This window comes from Helicoverpa armigera, chromosome 12 (genome assembly GCF_030705265.1).
Source record: "Helicoverpa armigera isolate CAAS_96S chromosome 12, ASM3070526v1, whole genome shotgun sequence".
NCBI lineage: Eukaryota > Metazoa > Arthropoda > Insecta > Lepidoptera > Noctuidae > Helicoverpa > Helicoverpa armigera.
Window position 1 is genome coordinate 10528922 of NC_087131.1, and position 15979 is coordinate 10544900.

General features: G+C 37.3%; 2 protein-coding genes across 3 annotated transcripts; one reads left to right on the plus strand and one right to left on the minus strand.

The window, feature by feature from the left end:
• The first annotated feature begins 1431 nt into the window (after window positions 1-1431).
• On the plus strand, window positions 1432-4914 carry LOC110383932 (uncharacterized). Its single transcript, XM_064037339.1, has 6 exons — window positions 1432-1585; window positions 2275-2366; window positions 2739-2831; window positions 2974-3117; window positions 3327-4481; window positions 4687-4914. The coding sequence occupies exons 1-6, from the start codon at window positions 1462-1464 to the stop codon at window positions 4897-4899; spliced, it is 1821 nt and encodes a 606-aa protein (XP_063893409.1). The 5' UTR covers window positions 1432-1461; the 3' UTR covers window positions 4900-4914.
• Window positions 4915-5938: 1024 nt separating this feature from the next.
• Window positions 5939-12778, minus strand: LOC110383951 (methionine aminopeptidase 1). 2 transcript variants are annotated; one of them, XM_064037213.1, is made up of 6 exons: window positions 12527-12778; window positions 11474-11744; window positions 11027-11198; window positions 9922-10216; window positions 7816-7952; window positions 5939-7577 (listed from the first exon to the last, which is right to left on the minus strand). In XM_064037213.1, exons 1-6 carry the CDS (start codon window positions 12642-12644, stop codon window positions 7467-7469), a joined length of 1104 nt encoding a protein of 367 aa, XP_063893283.1. In that variant the 5' UTR covers window positions 12645-12778; the 3' UTR covers window positions 5939-7466. The 2 variants fall into 2 exon arrangements, with proteins under 2 accessions (XP_063893283.1, XP_063893282.1); XM_064037212.1 differs by lacking the exon at window positions 12527-12778 and adding an exon at window positions 11815-12003.
• Between the last annotated feature and the right edge of the window lie 3201 nt (window positions 12779-15979).

Consider the following 15979-nt stretch of genomic DNA (forward strand, 5'->3'; position numbering starts at 1 on the left):
CATTCATGCTCATCACCTTCCTTAAAACTGGAACTCTCAAGGAAATCAAAACGTATTTAAAACAATCCCGTTATCCTAGCAGGATTGAATACATGTTTTCAACAAGTCCAATATCTATTTGTATCATGTTTCGCTCACGGCATTTCTTTCATTTAACCGTAGCTCGTATCACAAGCTGCTACTTACCGCAAACGTTTACTGGGAACAATTTTCACGTCTTGTAAATAACCGGCTAGTGGCCGGACATCTTTCCCCGGTGCCTTACATATACGGAATGTCGCCGTGTTACTGAGTAATTGCGTATATTTATATACTTACGTGTGTGGCACCGTATTATGGGCGTTTCTTTTGCCACAGAAGAAAACGCCAGGATGAAGTTGTACAAATAATATAATATACCTGTTTCTAGAGGCTGTTTTCTTACATGACGCGAAATTAATACCATCTTAAAATGGTTCACCAGGTAGCCATCAACGGTCCAACATGTTTTCCAAGCAAAAACTAATGTTGTTCAAGTGTAGATACCTACGTATGGGCTTTTCGGCAACCAATTTAAGTTTCCAAAATAAATGATCGTCTTTTATTTCACACAGTTCTACATAGTCTACCTGGCGCTCTGCTCCCTGACACACGCGGTGTATATCAGCCGCATGTCGTCTGTGAATCGGCTGCGGGCCCCCACGCCATTCCGGCCCGGACTGAACCTGCAGCGACCCTGGGGGCACACGAGACTAGTGCAGGCCGCCTCGCACAGGGCCCCCTATGTGCTTTATAGAAAGTCCCCTCAAAGGTGAGCTACAATTTCACGTCGAATGTACTAGTTGTGAGACAGTCCGAATATTTACCTAAGTATGTCGTTTATTTAACGAACACAGACTATTGACATATTGCAATCATCATGTCAGTCATAAGATGCCCGTGATAAAATCCAATTAATTTACAAAAGGATCGGTTAGAAGTGGTCTATATCCAGGACCAGCTATGTCTAATCGTGAAACCACGGTCTCGGCGTTTCTATTATTATTAATCTCCCTATCCTACTATTAAGTCTGACTTAGAAAGCTAAGGTTTTCGAAAGCAGTTAGTAATTATGCAAACAGAGAATTAACAAATCTTTATAGGCTGTGTAATTATGGCGAGCTTTTCATAAAGGTTAAATAAATAAGTAGATGCGTGCTGTGCTTACTGGCTACTATAGAGTAAATACAGAGTTTTAGTGCCTATATTAAAATATAGATATTTTCACAACCAGCTGCATAACATGAGAGGAATGCTGATGACACAAGAAATCTTCAAGATCATAACCCGTGTAAACCCCAGCGTTCAAGGATTGCAATGGTTTTATGGGGCTCAGCTCAGGTATATGAGAAATAATAAATATCAACATCACAAATGTAAATAAACACCTTAAAATCTTTCAGGTTTGCCGTAAAGCATTTAGCTCCATCAGCGACCCGCAACATGTTCGCGAGCGGGCCCTGGAAGACGACTGGTCGTCTCCCGCCCCTGGCCCCGGTCACCCCGGAGTACGAGTTCGTGAAGGCGGCTTCATCGGCCCCGGTGGTGCACACTGACGGTGGTACAGGTTGACTAGCTAACGTGCACTGCACTGCACGCACACATTTTGTTTTGTTAAATAGATGGGTTGAATGGCTTGCTGGCTTTGGTTTAACGATAGGTACTTTTTTCAAAAGGGAATTTGGTGGGATTATGAACTTGATTGTTGGAGATTTTACATGTACCGAAGTGGGATAGGGTGTATCTTGCATGCTCCGGATAGTAGAAGTTTAGTTTCATTTCAGTCATAGAATCTATTGTAGTTTCTTGTTTGAATCATTTTCATGGTGGTATTTCGAATTTCAGTTATTAGGGAAAACAAACTTTGGAATTTATAGTTTGGAGACCAGTAATTATTGGTGAAGGTATATTTTTGGAATACGGTAGAAGTTCTTTAATTCAATAAATGCCTACTAAACTTCAGTAGAAAATTTAACAAAAAAGGTTGCAAGGTTCGCTTTAACACTTTGTGCACTGAACCCACAAGACTAATTTCCAAACGTCCACAGCTAGAAGTTGCGTCATAAAATTTCCAAGAGCCCCTAAATAACAGCCGCTTTTTCTTACCCCTATTTCACACAATCGTTGGTAATTAAGGATATCCATGAAGTTTATACGCATGTTCAGTAGGATGTATTCTACTGTATATTGGAGATTTTATGACGTAACGTCGGCTGTGGTCGAAAGTATTTTAGTTCAGGCCCGTGTGACCATCAGGTGCGATTCACACCATACCAGCACCCAACCTCAGCCTGTCAGAGAAGCCGATTGTGGTCATCGAGACTTCAGACAACCCAGTCTCCGAACAGGTGAGTTATTTTTAATTAGGTCTACTGGTATTGTTTCCTTAACCAACATACCTGGCAAATAATGGATGATACATTCTTTTCAGTTACAATAATTTTATTTCCGCTTATTTTTGCGATTTTTTCGAAAAAGACCAAGTAGGTATAAAAGTGACCTGTAGCACAGAACCTTATGATCCGTTACGACGGACATGCCCGAGGGCTTCCAAATTGGAAATTTCCGTTATAAGTAGACACTACTTATGTACACTTCATTAAACAGCAATTTATTTATAGTCAAAATTACCATTTATTTTTCGAAAATTGGGACACAGCTTTCTACATCGACAATCCCGTGTGAAACTCAACCAGAATTATAGCGATGTATAATTTCAGCCTAGACCAACATACGAAGTAACAGAAAAATATCCGGAGCCCGAATACAGCGTGGCCAAAATCGAATCGCCCATAGGATTCTCAAAAACACAAGTGAGTAACAAAACTGTATAAAATACATCAATAATATCAGAATTATCAAGATTTAAAGTTATACATCTGCACAACTCGATAGTTTTAAAAGATGACGAGTGATGAATGAAAAATTATCGACTACAATGAAACCCATTTACAGTCCTTCACAACCCCGGAGCTGCAGACGCTGATACGGAATGGCGCGGCCCTGCAACTAGCAGCAGAATACTCCCTGCCTGCCATCAGCATCAATCAGCACCAGGCCTTACAGCACAAAGCCGTGCAGCACCAGTATCCGCTGCAGGTAAACATTCACCTATTTTCTTTTAATTCTTTAATTTAATTCCTATTTTTTATGATCAGTTTTACGACATTAATTAAATTAATTGTTTCATTTTCATCCGTTCCGTGATTTATTATCATAAAAATACTTCGAACAGATTACTGTCATGCAACTATTTTTAATGTGTAGCGGATGTATCAATTTCTATACAAGCATGAAATACTTTACAGAGCGCATTACCAACACAGCAAGACTTGATAAACACAGGAGCTGATGGCTTATTCATACCACCAAACGCTTTATACCAACAAGATCCGATGTTCCTGCAGAAACTTCAAACCCAACTGCTTCAGCGTTTCCCTTCAGTGGAATTCATTCCTTATGCAGCCGAAACGCCAAGTCAAACGCACATACAACCCGAGGCTTCACAGATCCACGCACAAGTTGTACATCCGCAAATGTTTCATCCTCAAGTAGTGCACACTCAAGTTATTCACCAACAAGAACTACAACCACAAATGATACTCCTTGAAAACGAGCAATTAGACGCACCATCAGTGCCGCAACGTAATGAGCCGAAGACGGTAGTGCAGAGAGAGGTACAAGAAAGTTCTGTGGTTACACTTGTTCCTCAAGCGTTTGTGGCACCCAATACAACGGTAAAACAAGTGGCAGAAACACCACCATCAGTGCCAGAAAATATTACAGTAGAACTAGTAGCCACTGAAACACAACCACCCACAACGACTGTGAAATACATAATCGAGAGCAATTCGGAACAGAATACAACTCCAATTTATTACGCACAGATCGGTCAGAGTGTAGGCAGTGTTATAGCGAACGGATTCTACTCCGCTTTGAATGAAGTAAGAGCGGCTGCAGCACTAGCTCAAGAAGAACAGTCCCCAGTCTACAAAGCTCCCGAAAATGTTACCAGTACGACCAACAGCCCGGATTTGCAACAATACTTTGTGCAAAACGATGAAAAAACTGAGAACAAAACTGAATTAAAACCATTACTAGGAGTTCCATTCTCAAAATCAACAGATTCAGTGAACGTAGCTTATACTTTAGTGAGGGCAGATGATAATCCAACGAAAGTGAATAAAGAAGGAGCCGTGTATGCAGGACAAATTGTAGAAGCTACTATTACAGAGGATCATGATTTCAATAAAGAGAAAGCAAGTATGATTTCTCGAAGGGCACCTATCAGACTGTTTGCAGTTAATGCAGATGCTAAAAACATTGCCAGTTCAGCGAATATGCTGCCAAAAGTAACTGTGGTCAAAGCAAAAATTCCCCCAAAGAGCAAATTAACATTCGACGACAAGACGGGAGAGCCAATTTTGAGGATATACGCCAGCTATGTTGACAATCCAAATCTGGTAAGCAAGATCAGAATCTTTTTTCTACTTAAAGGTTTAGCTTGAAAACACCAATTCAATATTTGAAGTATGCAAAATAACTTCAGAGACATTAACTATAAGCAGTTTACTTTTTTTAATTGAACTACATAGAATAAAAATAAATGATACACAATATTAAATATATCTAAATACACAACAACTGATCTATCTTTTGTACTTCCAGAAAGACGCAGTGGTATCAAAACTTTCCAGCCTCAAACAAGTAAAAGACGCAGTAACCAGAAAAGAGACCGTTGACAACTGGAAGTCGTCAACTGTGAAGTCGGTTGACAAAACCCAAGGCTTCGACACCAACCAGGTGACGCAATTCGGACTCAAGCTCAGGGAACGAAATGATTATTATGAACCATTCTTTGAAGATTATGAAGACTTGTAGTTTATGCTTTCTTATTTTTTGTTGTTGAGAAATTTGAATTTTAAATAATAGATAGTTCATATAAAATTGAAGTAATACAAGAAAGCAAGACGAACCTTTTTCAGTTAAAATCATGATGAACTGTTGTAATATTAGTGTTGTTTTCAAAGAGCAATTTCCTAATTCTCATACTTCCAAAATAAATATATTTTTTGGAGATAATATAATAATACACATTCGAAGTATACGATGTTGACAAGAACTAGCAATAAATATGTATATTCAGATACATATATTTATTACTAACTACTGTGAACAAATAGTATTAAATTATTTTTTTTAATATACAACATGTAACGTAATTAACGCACACCCTCAAACACCCCAATTAGAATATTATCTTATAATCATAATACATACAATTAATTTTTAATTTAACAAGTATATGCATTGTTATTTACTAAATAGTTATACCAATTCTTGGAGAACTTTTTGGTCATACTACTACGCACGTAAATATCGCGCCGCGCGTCGCTCGACTCGACACAACATAACGAAACTACGGAAAAAGCCGACAATACACGAAGTCTTATTACTTTGAGTCACGGTCTATTTGAATTTGTTTTGACTGTACAGGGTTAATATGACAATAATTTCCGTAGTTTTAATTATTTTTGGGATAAAAAATTACCTATATTAAAAATTATATAAATCGATTCAGTAAACGATTCTGAACAAACTAATTTCGGGATGTGCGTTAATTAAGTTACATGTTGTATAAAAATGAGCTCAAATTATTTTCAGATGAGATAATTCATATTGTGTAAAATCATGTAAATATGCATTTTTGTTCGAGTAAAGTACTTATAGTTTGTAATTAATTGTAAGCCAAAAATGGAAATTTTATCAGTTCTTTAACAATAACAATTACAATAAAAATCAAAGAAATAAAGTAGCAAAGAAGTGATAAAATCAACCATTTGATTAAAAGTTAAGTAAATTAAGAATAATTGTTATTTATTTATATAAATGCTAAATTGTTATTCAAATAAAAACAATGTAACTTTACAGTTTTCTTTATTGTATCATTTATCGCTATTACAATTTACAAAATTCCATTTCTCATAAACTTTATTGTAAATTTGGTTTAACGACGATTCTCGTCCACTTCTGGTCTTAACCATTGTACACCAAGATAAAAACTATAAAATGTATGCAAATAATTGCACATTAGGAAATTTAAATCAAATAGAGAAGCAACCTTAATTAGTGGTATTATTTACTATAATACCGATTCACTTGCAATCTTGGGTCGACTTTATCTAAAACGCCTACCACATGTGCAAGTCTCTTCACAGTTCGGCTACGCAGAACGAAGATCGCGCTTGTGGTAGGCGCCTAAGTTTGCCATATACAAATTACATTAGAATTGTATGAATGGCAGCCCTGAACAAATGGGATAATAATATTTGCATTGGGTTTGAATATTGATGATTATCAACACATTTTAATATGTTAAATGTTTGTACAGTATAGCATGTCTATTTTCTAAAATTAATTTTGAGTACTACCTGTTGGACACCATTAAAATCTTTTAGAATACAATTAGCATTTCATATTCCTCTTTACAATAAAGGGAGTTTATTCATAAATGTTCCTACATAGTCTAGGTAGAACCAATCGTAGCAAGTTACGCTAAATATGAATTGCTTACAAATAAAACATTTTTAAAATAATTGCCCGAAATCTGTACAAATAACTTACAAAAAATACTTGCATTTTACAATGGACAGTCTTAGCATTTGAGACATGAATAATGCAAAATCATTATAAAATGACCCTGAAATGTACATTAAGTGCACTTTTCGAATTTCAGTCATAGGTAGGTCAGTCAGATTTGCATGTGATGTTTCAAAGAAAAGTGAATAAATTAATTTCAACAGACAATTTGATAGACACTGGATATGAGTAAAACCAGAAAGATCCGGCCAAACACGAAAAAGTAAATCCAATGTCTTATATACCAGGTGCAGCTCAAATACACGTGTGAGTATCTGCATGCCAAATTAAAGCTGAAAATATGTATATACCATGTCTCAAACTCTGAGACACGTTCATGCAAAGTCCACCTAAAGTTGTTTCAATTTATTTTTACTATCCTACAATATGTATCCAAGGCTAAGTTGTCAATATTGCACAGCACAGTATTTTACACATAGACTGACTGGATTACAATAGTCTACTTATTCTGTAGGCTATTTAAAAAACTCAGCACTATATTATTTTCTATCATTCTATATCAGTGACATATTTATGAAAATGTTGCTATACAAATGCATGAAAACAACCATGGTAATACTTATTTATATGTCTAGAATAATTTGGGTTGGTTGGTTATATTTTGCATTTTAGATGTACTATCAAAACATTTTATATCAAAGATGTTATTCAATTTTACAGTAACTACAGCAGTCTTTACTCAGAAAAGTAATGTTTAACTCTTAGACCAAAATTTACTTGATTTATTTTGAACCGAGCCTTAAGTGGGGCATAAAATTGAATGGGTTTATTGACCTGGGCAGTGGTCCCTAAGATTTGGCGTTGAGTTTCTCGAGTTGGTCCATGAACCACGGTCTGCCAGTTGAGCGTTGTGTCAGGATGTCACAGCCCGTCTCTGTTACCAGCAGAGTTTGTTCAAACTGGAAAATGAAATAATAATTTTGAAAATTCTAAATTTTATAAGTTGAGAAAATAAATAGACTGGTTTGATCCTTACTGTTAAATGCCATTTGTTTTAATACTTCGGCTATATTATGTAAGTAAATCTGTAATTGGGTATGTTTTACTCTCGTCAAAATTTGATCGGAATGTAGTTGCGGATCGCCATTGAGTTTAGCGAGAATTATAACTGTAGAAAAAAATGTATAGTTATAATACCTGAGCAGAGCGGCTGCCGTCAGCAGTGACGGCGGTCCAGTGATCAGGCCACTGCTCGTCACGCCACCCGCCCTCGTTGATCATCGGCTCAATGGTGAAGCAGTGTCCTGGCTTCATCACACCAATCGCTTTGTTTTCTGAAATTTAAACAATATTTTATGTATTTAAATTATGAATCTTTACTGCTGCTAAGTGTGAGATAAAGTTATGTAGGTAATGGCGTCCACGGCCGATTTCGGCCACGGCGGCTGCTTTCATTTAAGGAGATCAGCCAGCTGCGCAGGACATATTATAGTGCACGAGCATTTGTGCAGACAGGTGCACTCCCTATTCTTTCACTCTCATAGCCCGATGGGACGGCAATCCGACACGACCGGAAAGAGATCAGGCGCAGGACCGACATTTACGTGCTCTCCGATGCACGGGTGAATCAATCACCAACTTCCAGACTACGGGCTGGTTTGTGAAAGTCTAAGAAAACCCACAAAGCGATTTCGGCCCGACTCGGGAATCGAACCCGAGACCTCGAGCACAGCGGCCGCGCTTGCGACCACTAAACCAACGAGGCAGTTATGTAAGTACTACATAAATAAATTTGCAAAAGTTAATATTTTTTGGACCACCACCAGAACTCGCACTAAGCACGCATCGTTTTCATAGCTCAATCCTATTGTGTGAGATGAGGCCTGTGCCCAGCAATGGGTTCATCAATATGCTCATGATGATGATGACAACTCATATTTGAGTTTTTTTAGTAATATTTTCAATGCAATAACTATAGGGGAATAAAGTTAATGTCACATAGTATGAAAGTTTGGGAGAAAATTATTGAAAGAAGGCTGAGAGAAGAGAGTGATATCTCACGAAACCAATTTGGTTTTATGCCTGGTCGGGGTACAACGGACGCTATATTCTGTATTCGCCAATTGTGCGAAAAGTACAGGAGCGCACACAAGAACTTACATATGGTGTTCGTTGACCTCGAAAAGGCATATGACCGGGTACCTCGTGAGGTTTTGTGGTGGGCCCTTAAGGAGAAAGGTATGCCAGGGAAGTATGTGCAGTTGATCCGAGCGATGTACGGCAGATGCAGTACACAAGTCCGGTCCACAGCCGGCACTACCGCCAGTTTCAGTGTAGGCGTTGGCTTACATCAGGGGTCGGCGCTCAGTCCTTACCTCTTCCTGTTATTAATGGACGCCCTTACAGCGGACATACAGGAGGAGGTCCCCTGGTGTATGCTTTTCGCCGATGACATTGTTCTGGTGGGGGAGAGTGGGCCAGAGGTCCAGAGCAGATTGGAGGCATGGCGGCTAAGACTCGAGACGGTGGGTTTAAAGGTCAGCAAGAGCAAAACAGAGTACCTACATTGCGATTTTGGCGGTTTATCAAGACCCATGACCATAACCCTAGCCGGCATGCCCCTACCAGTCTGCTCCGACTTCCGGTACCTTGGTTCACTCGTCCAAAGTGACGGTGAGGTGGACAGGGACGTTACGCATCGGATCAATTCTGGATGGATGAAGTGGCGACAGGTAACAAGCACCATTTGTGACCCACGGATGCCCCTCAAACTGAAGGGCAAAATTTACAAATCCGTAATAAGACCTGTCGTCCTGTATGGCTCAGAGTGTTGGGCATTGAAAAAGAAGGATGAGAAAAGAGTGCATGTCGCAGAGATGAGAATGCTGAGATGCATGTGTGGGGTTACCAGAATGGACAAAGTGAGGAATGAATATATCAGAGGAAGCCTGAAAGTAGCGCCAGTGACAGAAAAAATGAGAGGTCAGCGTTTGTCCTGGTATGGGCATGTGATGAGACGGTGTGAAACGCATGCTACAAAGAGTGTGCTAAGTATGAATGTGGAAGGATGGAGAGGCAGAGGTAGACCGAGGAAAAGATGGATTGATTGCCTGAAAGAGGACATGAAGCAGAAGGGAGTGGATGTAAGTATGACGTCTGACAGAGAGGAATGGAAGAAAAAGACATGTTGCGCCGACCCCAAATGACTTGGGAACAGGGCAGGAAGATGATGATTAGTAATATTTTCAATCCATATGTGGCAATTTTGAATGTTTACGAAAATAGAATTATGGTACTACTTACTGGCATAATGGGGCACATTAGGCGTAGTGTGGAACAGCCTATGTATACCATGACCGCAATAGGACCGCACAACACTCAGTCCGTTTGCTTGAGCATGCTTCTGGATAACATTGCCAATTTCCCTGTACTTTTCTCCAGGCTTGACAATCTCGATTGCTTTAGCTAAGCACTCGTACGTGACTTGAACAAGCTTCCTGCTTGATTCTGGTACGTTGCCAACGAAGAATGTCTCGTTCAGATCACCATGGAACTCTCGGTGATAAACTGTTACATCCACATTGCAGATGTCACCATCCTGTAAATTGAAGTTAGATTTAAAATGTATGCAAGAGGCTCTATCCACCTCCCGAGGGAACTGTTATTATAAAGCTTCAGATTGAAATGTATCTATACTCAATATAACTGAAAGTTTTATTCCAGGTTCGATTGTAGGTTTTGTTGTGAGAGTATAAAATAAAAATGTTTATAGCAAAAAACTATAAATAAGTTATCATCAAATAAATAAGTAGGCACTCCATCAATGATAACAAGCAATAAAAATAAATGTTAATTGCAATAAAAACAAATAGAGGTCAACCTGTTAAGTTGTAAGGTCAATCAACTTAACACATTATAATGTAAAGTACCCAATTTAGTCTTTCTAGAACTTGTTAATGTCTTTTAACTGATGATATAATGAATGATATTCATCATCATCATCATCATCATCAGCCTATCGCAGTCCACTGCTGGACATAGGCCTCTCCAAGTACACGCCACTGAGATCTATTTTCGGCTTCTCAATATGAATGATATTATCCTACTAATATTATAATAAATGCGAAAGTCTGTTTGTTTGCTACACTTTCATGCAAAAACAACTTAACCAACTATCATGAAACTTTGGTGGTACTAGAATGAACATAGGATACTTTTTATCAAAATAACACATAGTTAAAAAAAAAAAATTCTAATGTTTTCCTAAATATGATAACAATCACAAATGGGAGATCTAATATTATTTCAATTATTGTTCATTCAAAGGTCTACATTGACCAGAGTAATAATAGCTTTAATATACACTTTTATTTAAATTGCAATATTTATTCAAGAGTGGCCAACGAACCTCCAGAGGACGTAAATCTGGTATTCCATGGCAGATAACCTCATTGACGGAGGTGCAACAGCTGTTGGGGAAGTTGTGATAGTTCAGGGGACTGGGATAGCACTCCCGTTCAATGCACGCCTCGTGGACGATGCGGTCTATTTCCTCTGTAGTCACTCCCACATCACATACTCTGCAAATAATAAGCAATTGGTTCTTATAACTTGCTTTTAATACTTGAAAGGGTTGTTTAATATCAACAGTAACATATTATTTGAAATCAGAATGTGTAAATAAACAATTACTATCAATCATACTAGATTTTGTTTCCTATGACTTGAAATTGATTGATCAGAGGCTGCATCAGTGATACTGTTGATCTTTATCCTTATAAATATCATTATTTTCTGTTATTCAGACAAAACAAATCCAAAACGGTATATTTTCAATCTCAAATAGAAAACAAACCTGGCAGCCTCGTCCAGCACCTCCCTGCCGAGGCGACAAGCGACGCGCATGCCTTCGATCTCCTCATCATCCAGTACTTTGATCTGTCCGGAGCCCTTCGCGGCGTTCTCAGACGCGGGGAACCCGGTCGGGTGATCAGCATAGTCGGGACGGCCAATGTGCGGCGGGACCGTGCGCTTCGGCCCCGGCGGGAACGGCCTCAGCTTCCCAGTATACGTGAAAGACGGCCACGGGTTATATTCCACATTAGACACATCTGTACTCTCACCCTCTAAAACAAAATTCACATTGTCATAACGACTTGTAACCTAACACCGTAACATAACCTACAACGCACTTACTCGCCAACGAGTGAATTATTTTGTGATTCTTCCAAGATTTCTTGAAGCAGTCCTGATTACAGAAAAACGAGCCTTGTATTCCGAGTTTTATGCATGTCGGACATTGCAATTGAGCAATAGATTTGCAGCCGGGTGTTTCACACATTCCAATCGCCGCCATTTTTTTGGAACAACTGTCATTGTCTAATGACATTAGCAAGCAGTGTTACCAACATATTAATTCTAAATTAAAAAAAAGTTACGTTCGGAATTTGTACCACAAGACAAAATAATCGATAAAATTATTATCTTTCTTCTATTTCGATCGCTTTAAAAAATTACATGGATCCAATAAAATTACCGTGATTATGATCTGGTTCATTAAAAGGTACTGTAACCTTTGTTACAGGCAACTCCACGTCTACCATCATTGGACTTCTAATTAGATTCTGTAAAATGTAGCTAAGCTGTTACTTGGTAAAATGATCTAATACTTAATTACCTATTATTAAATTAAATAACAAAAAGAACCCTGTCCCTAAATCAGAGTTCTATCAAATAAATAGGAATTGCTGTGTCTATGTAGTATTGAGACAAATAAATCCTTATTACCTTAATGTCCTAGCTGCCTTTGACTTGATCTACGATCGGTGGGTTTTTACTGAACACCAACGTATGTTCAAACTTACAGCGGTTTGAATACACCAAATGAGTTTGATTACAATATACTTACTGAATGGTTTACGGATATTATACAACCATCCGTTGGGGAGATCCCAAGAACGTATGAAGGCGTTCCTAGACTGGTGGTACAAATAATTCCACGAGGAAACGATAAGAGCACTGTCCATTGCACACTAGCACTCAAACAACACAATTTATAACACGAGTTTTCTTCATAAAACTGCGTAAAATGTAAACAAACTTATTAGAATATTTATAAAAGTGATAGGTATTAAAAATAATTTTATCACTTAGTTATTTTGGTACCCAATGAAATCTTGAAGCCAATACGCGTTTCGATTGACGTTTATTTGCTTTTATAAACAACATGTTCTATTTTTAAATCGTTTATTTTCTTCCAGCGCTGACCAGAGCGTTGTCCAGTTCCAGTCGGACTGGCAATATTTTTATTAGCGTTCCACGTCCCACACTTGATTGAAAGAGTTTGCTATAAAAAGTTTTCATTGGGAAAAAGTGAACGAGCTGTAACGTTTTTCCTCTCGGTAAAGTTTAATGTTTCAGTGGCCTCATTTAAGGTGTTTTAGAGGCTAGTTTACCTGCCTAGGTATATGATTTATCACAGGTCACGGTATTATCACGACAAAGGTTTAACGAACTCTAAAGAGGGTAAAAGAGAAGCTTACCTACGCCTCTAAATTAGGCCAATGTTTGCCGTAATGCAGCCTTCGTAATGAGGTAGATGCCTTCTAAGTTTTAATCACGGTTGATTACGTCTTTAGCAAGATACAAAAGACTTTAGATTTGAATTTCTACCATGAAGTCATGAAAAACTAAGTCCATCCTTTAAGTAATAAAGGAAAAATTGTTCAATACCTAGCCCAAAAACGTTTATTTCAAAAATAAATGATATTAGTTTGAGACTTGAAGTTGTTGTAGGTACAGAAAATAATACAATGACGCCTACTTAATGACTTCAATTTTGATGAATTAATTTTCAAGAAGATAGGTAACTTTCAGGAAGTTGATGACAACGATAAGGGCCAGTTCACACGATACTCATAACCCCATATTTAGCCATAAAACCCCTCACAGCCTTCGTATTGAATGTTATATGGTATATATATGGTATATAACATTCAATACGAAGGCTTTCTTCATCCAAATCCTTTTCAGCCATTTTCGAGAAATGACTACAAAATAGCCATAAAATTTATGTTTTGTGATTTATGACCTAAGTTATGGTAGGCTTACGCTCATATCGACTAGAAACTATAAAAATATTTAGGTTTGGTAGGTATCTATAAACTTTACAAACATGGTATGGGATTTGCATATTTAAACCAGTCAACAAGGTGGAAACCAAAGATAGCGTCCGACGTTAGTTTGTAACTATATCTATCTATATTTCAAATAGTTGAAATTGGATACTCTGTGATTATTTTGTTCTAGGTACATGTTCTCAATGTTGTATTTTTAAATACCTAATTAATTTTTAAGTATAGGAAGTGGTACTTATGTCTGTACTTCTAGAAGTAGGTATCTAGTGCAGTTTTGAACCATCCTAGCTCCAAAATTCTAGATATACTTACTTAAGTTTCCGAAAAATTGACATACATACAAAACGAATGAGAGAAATAACGTAGTTTCGGAAACCAAAATCTAAATGGTCCAGAAAATAAACAGAAACAAAACACGTTTAGGTACAAAGAAAGCCTAATATTCTGCACGAGGTGATGTAAGCGGCCATTAATACAAAATTAATTTAGTAATCGCCCTTGAGGTTTCAGCGGGTTGTCGGCCAACTTTCATTTATACCCTGGAATTACGCATAAAGCCGATTAATTGTTAAAAGGCGAGGCAAATGAACCCAAATTAATTTAATTTTCGCAGAAAACGTCGATACAATTTAGTCGTTAGAATCGGGTGAGGTATAAAATTAATAGCTTTGTCGTTTTAGTTTTTAATGGCATGTCTCAAAGCAGGGGGCGATGGACAGCCTCTAAACTATTTTAACAAAGACAAATTAAATCTTTGTTAAAATAGTTTTGGGTTTTATTAGATAGAAAATATCTAACAAGTGGTTTTATTATTTTCAGACAAATTCCAGGGAGTTATTATTTCTCATGGCAGTAGATAATAAATTGTATTTGATCTACCTTGGTAATAACAAAAAATGTTCACGTAGTCTTTCTAATCCAAATATCGAAATAAGCGCTTATAAAACCACGTAGCGCACGCAGAGATTTTCATTAAAAAATTCAATCAAGGTCCAGACTTTATTCAATTTAAACTATTCATGAATATAAAAATAGCGTCAACAAAATAATTAATGCAAATCTGAATGTTTATTCAGTAGAATTTACTGAAAGGTCGAGGACAGAAATAAACACTATTATCCATATAAATCGCGAAGATTACAATACAAATGTACTTAGGTATAATCTAGGGGATTAGGAATATTTATAGTCCGTTTTCTTCTGCCGCTAATCCCCGGACATTTTGGAGGGAAAGAGATTGTAGTGCGTTGTCCGCTTCAGTTCGTTAATTGTGAGGATTTAGTTAAATGCAGCTGAATGCTCGGGGTTTCAGAGGTAGCGGAAGCGTTTGCTAGGTAGGTATATTATAATTTTATTTTGCGGTTGAGAATATAAATTGTCTTTTCTTTTCGTCTAAAAGTTTTGAGAAGATTCAGAAAAAAAAATATAATGATGATACTGGTAAAAGGATACCAGTTTTTTACATATAAACTGCTCAGATCTCAGTGACCTATCTATTTCCATTTTCACTCCGAGGAAGAAAAAGACAATTATTATAAGAGACCTATAGTTTCTGACAATGAGTAAGAAAAGAATATTGTAGGTATTCAGATTTCGTCTGGGAAGTTTAGTCTAAAATATTGTTAACGATACGATTCGAATCGCTGATATTATATTTCATAAACATAAAAATAATTTCGTCTTAAAATTGGAGTCAGCATAAAATTTTCAATAGCCTTGGAGGTGATAAAAAATATGATATTCTCACCTCCGATGGCAGTGAATGGGGGACCCAAATAAAGGTCCTTTTTCTAAGGCGCCGTGAAACTGCTGTTTATTTATTCAACGGCCTTAATATTTTGTTGCTGATTGCGATGATAAGTAAAACGTCCGGGGGGATGAGAGAGACATTTTATAAAGAATTCTGTTGAAAATTGAAATTGGTAGGTCTATTTGTTCACAGTGTGATATTTACCTTTATCACTAGTTAAAATGCTGATGTGTGCTATAACAAATGATAAAAAAATATAGACGTAAAATAAAACCAATACATAATTAAAATATAATAAAACATTTGTTTTATGAAAAGAATTTTTTTTTCGTATTATTCAACAACCATTTTAATGGCCCATTAGCACCAAAATATGTATTTGCACTAAAATAAAATAAAAAACTAAAACTACACAAAAGCGTGTAGGTCTACGCTCGTAGCTATCTCGTAGCGCGTAGCTCGTAGCGGGGTGGGC

Coding starts and splice junctions, on each gene's coding strand:
- LOC110383932 (XM_064037339.1), top strand. CDS start 1,462: ATGTTCGCGAGCGGGCCCTGGAAGACGACTGGTCGTCTCCCGCCCCTG. Junction 1,586..2,274: donor GCACACTGACGGTGGTACAG/GTTGACTAGCTA, acceptor TGTGACCATCAG/GTGCGATTCACACCATACCA. Junction 3,118..3,326: donor AGCACCAGTATCCGCTGCAG/GTAAACATTCAC, acceptor AATACTTTACAG/AGCGCATTACCAACACAGCA.
- LOC110383951 (XM_064037212.1), bottom strand. CDS start 11,974: ATGGCGGCGATTGGAATGTGTGAAACACCCGGCTGCAAATCTATTGCT. Junction 7,953..9,921: donor TAATGTGCCCCATTATGCCA/GTAAGTAGTACC, acceptor TTTAAATTTCAG/AAAACAAAGCGATTGGTGTG. Junction 7,578..7,815: donor ACGGCAGCCGCTCTGCTCAG/GTATTATAACTA, acceptor TTCATTTTCCAG/TTTGAACAAACTCTGCTGGT.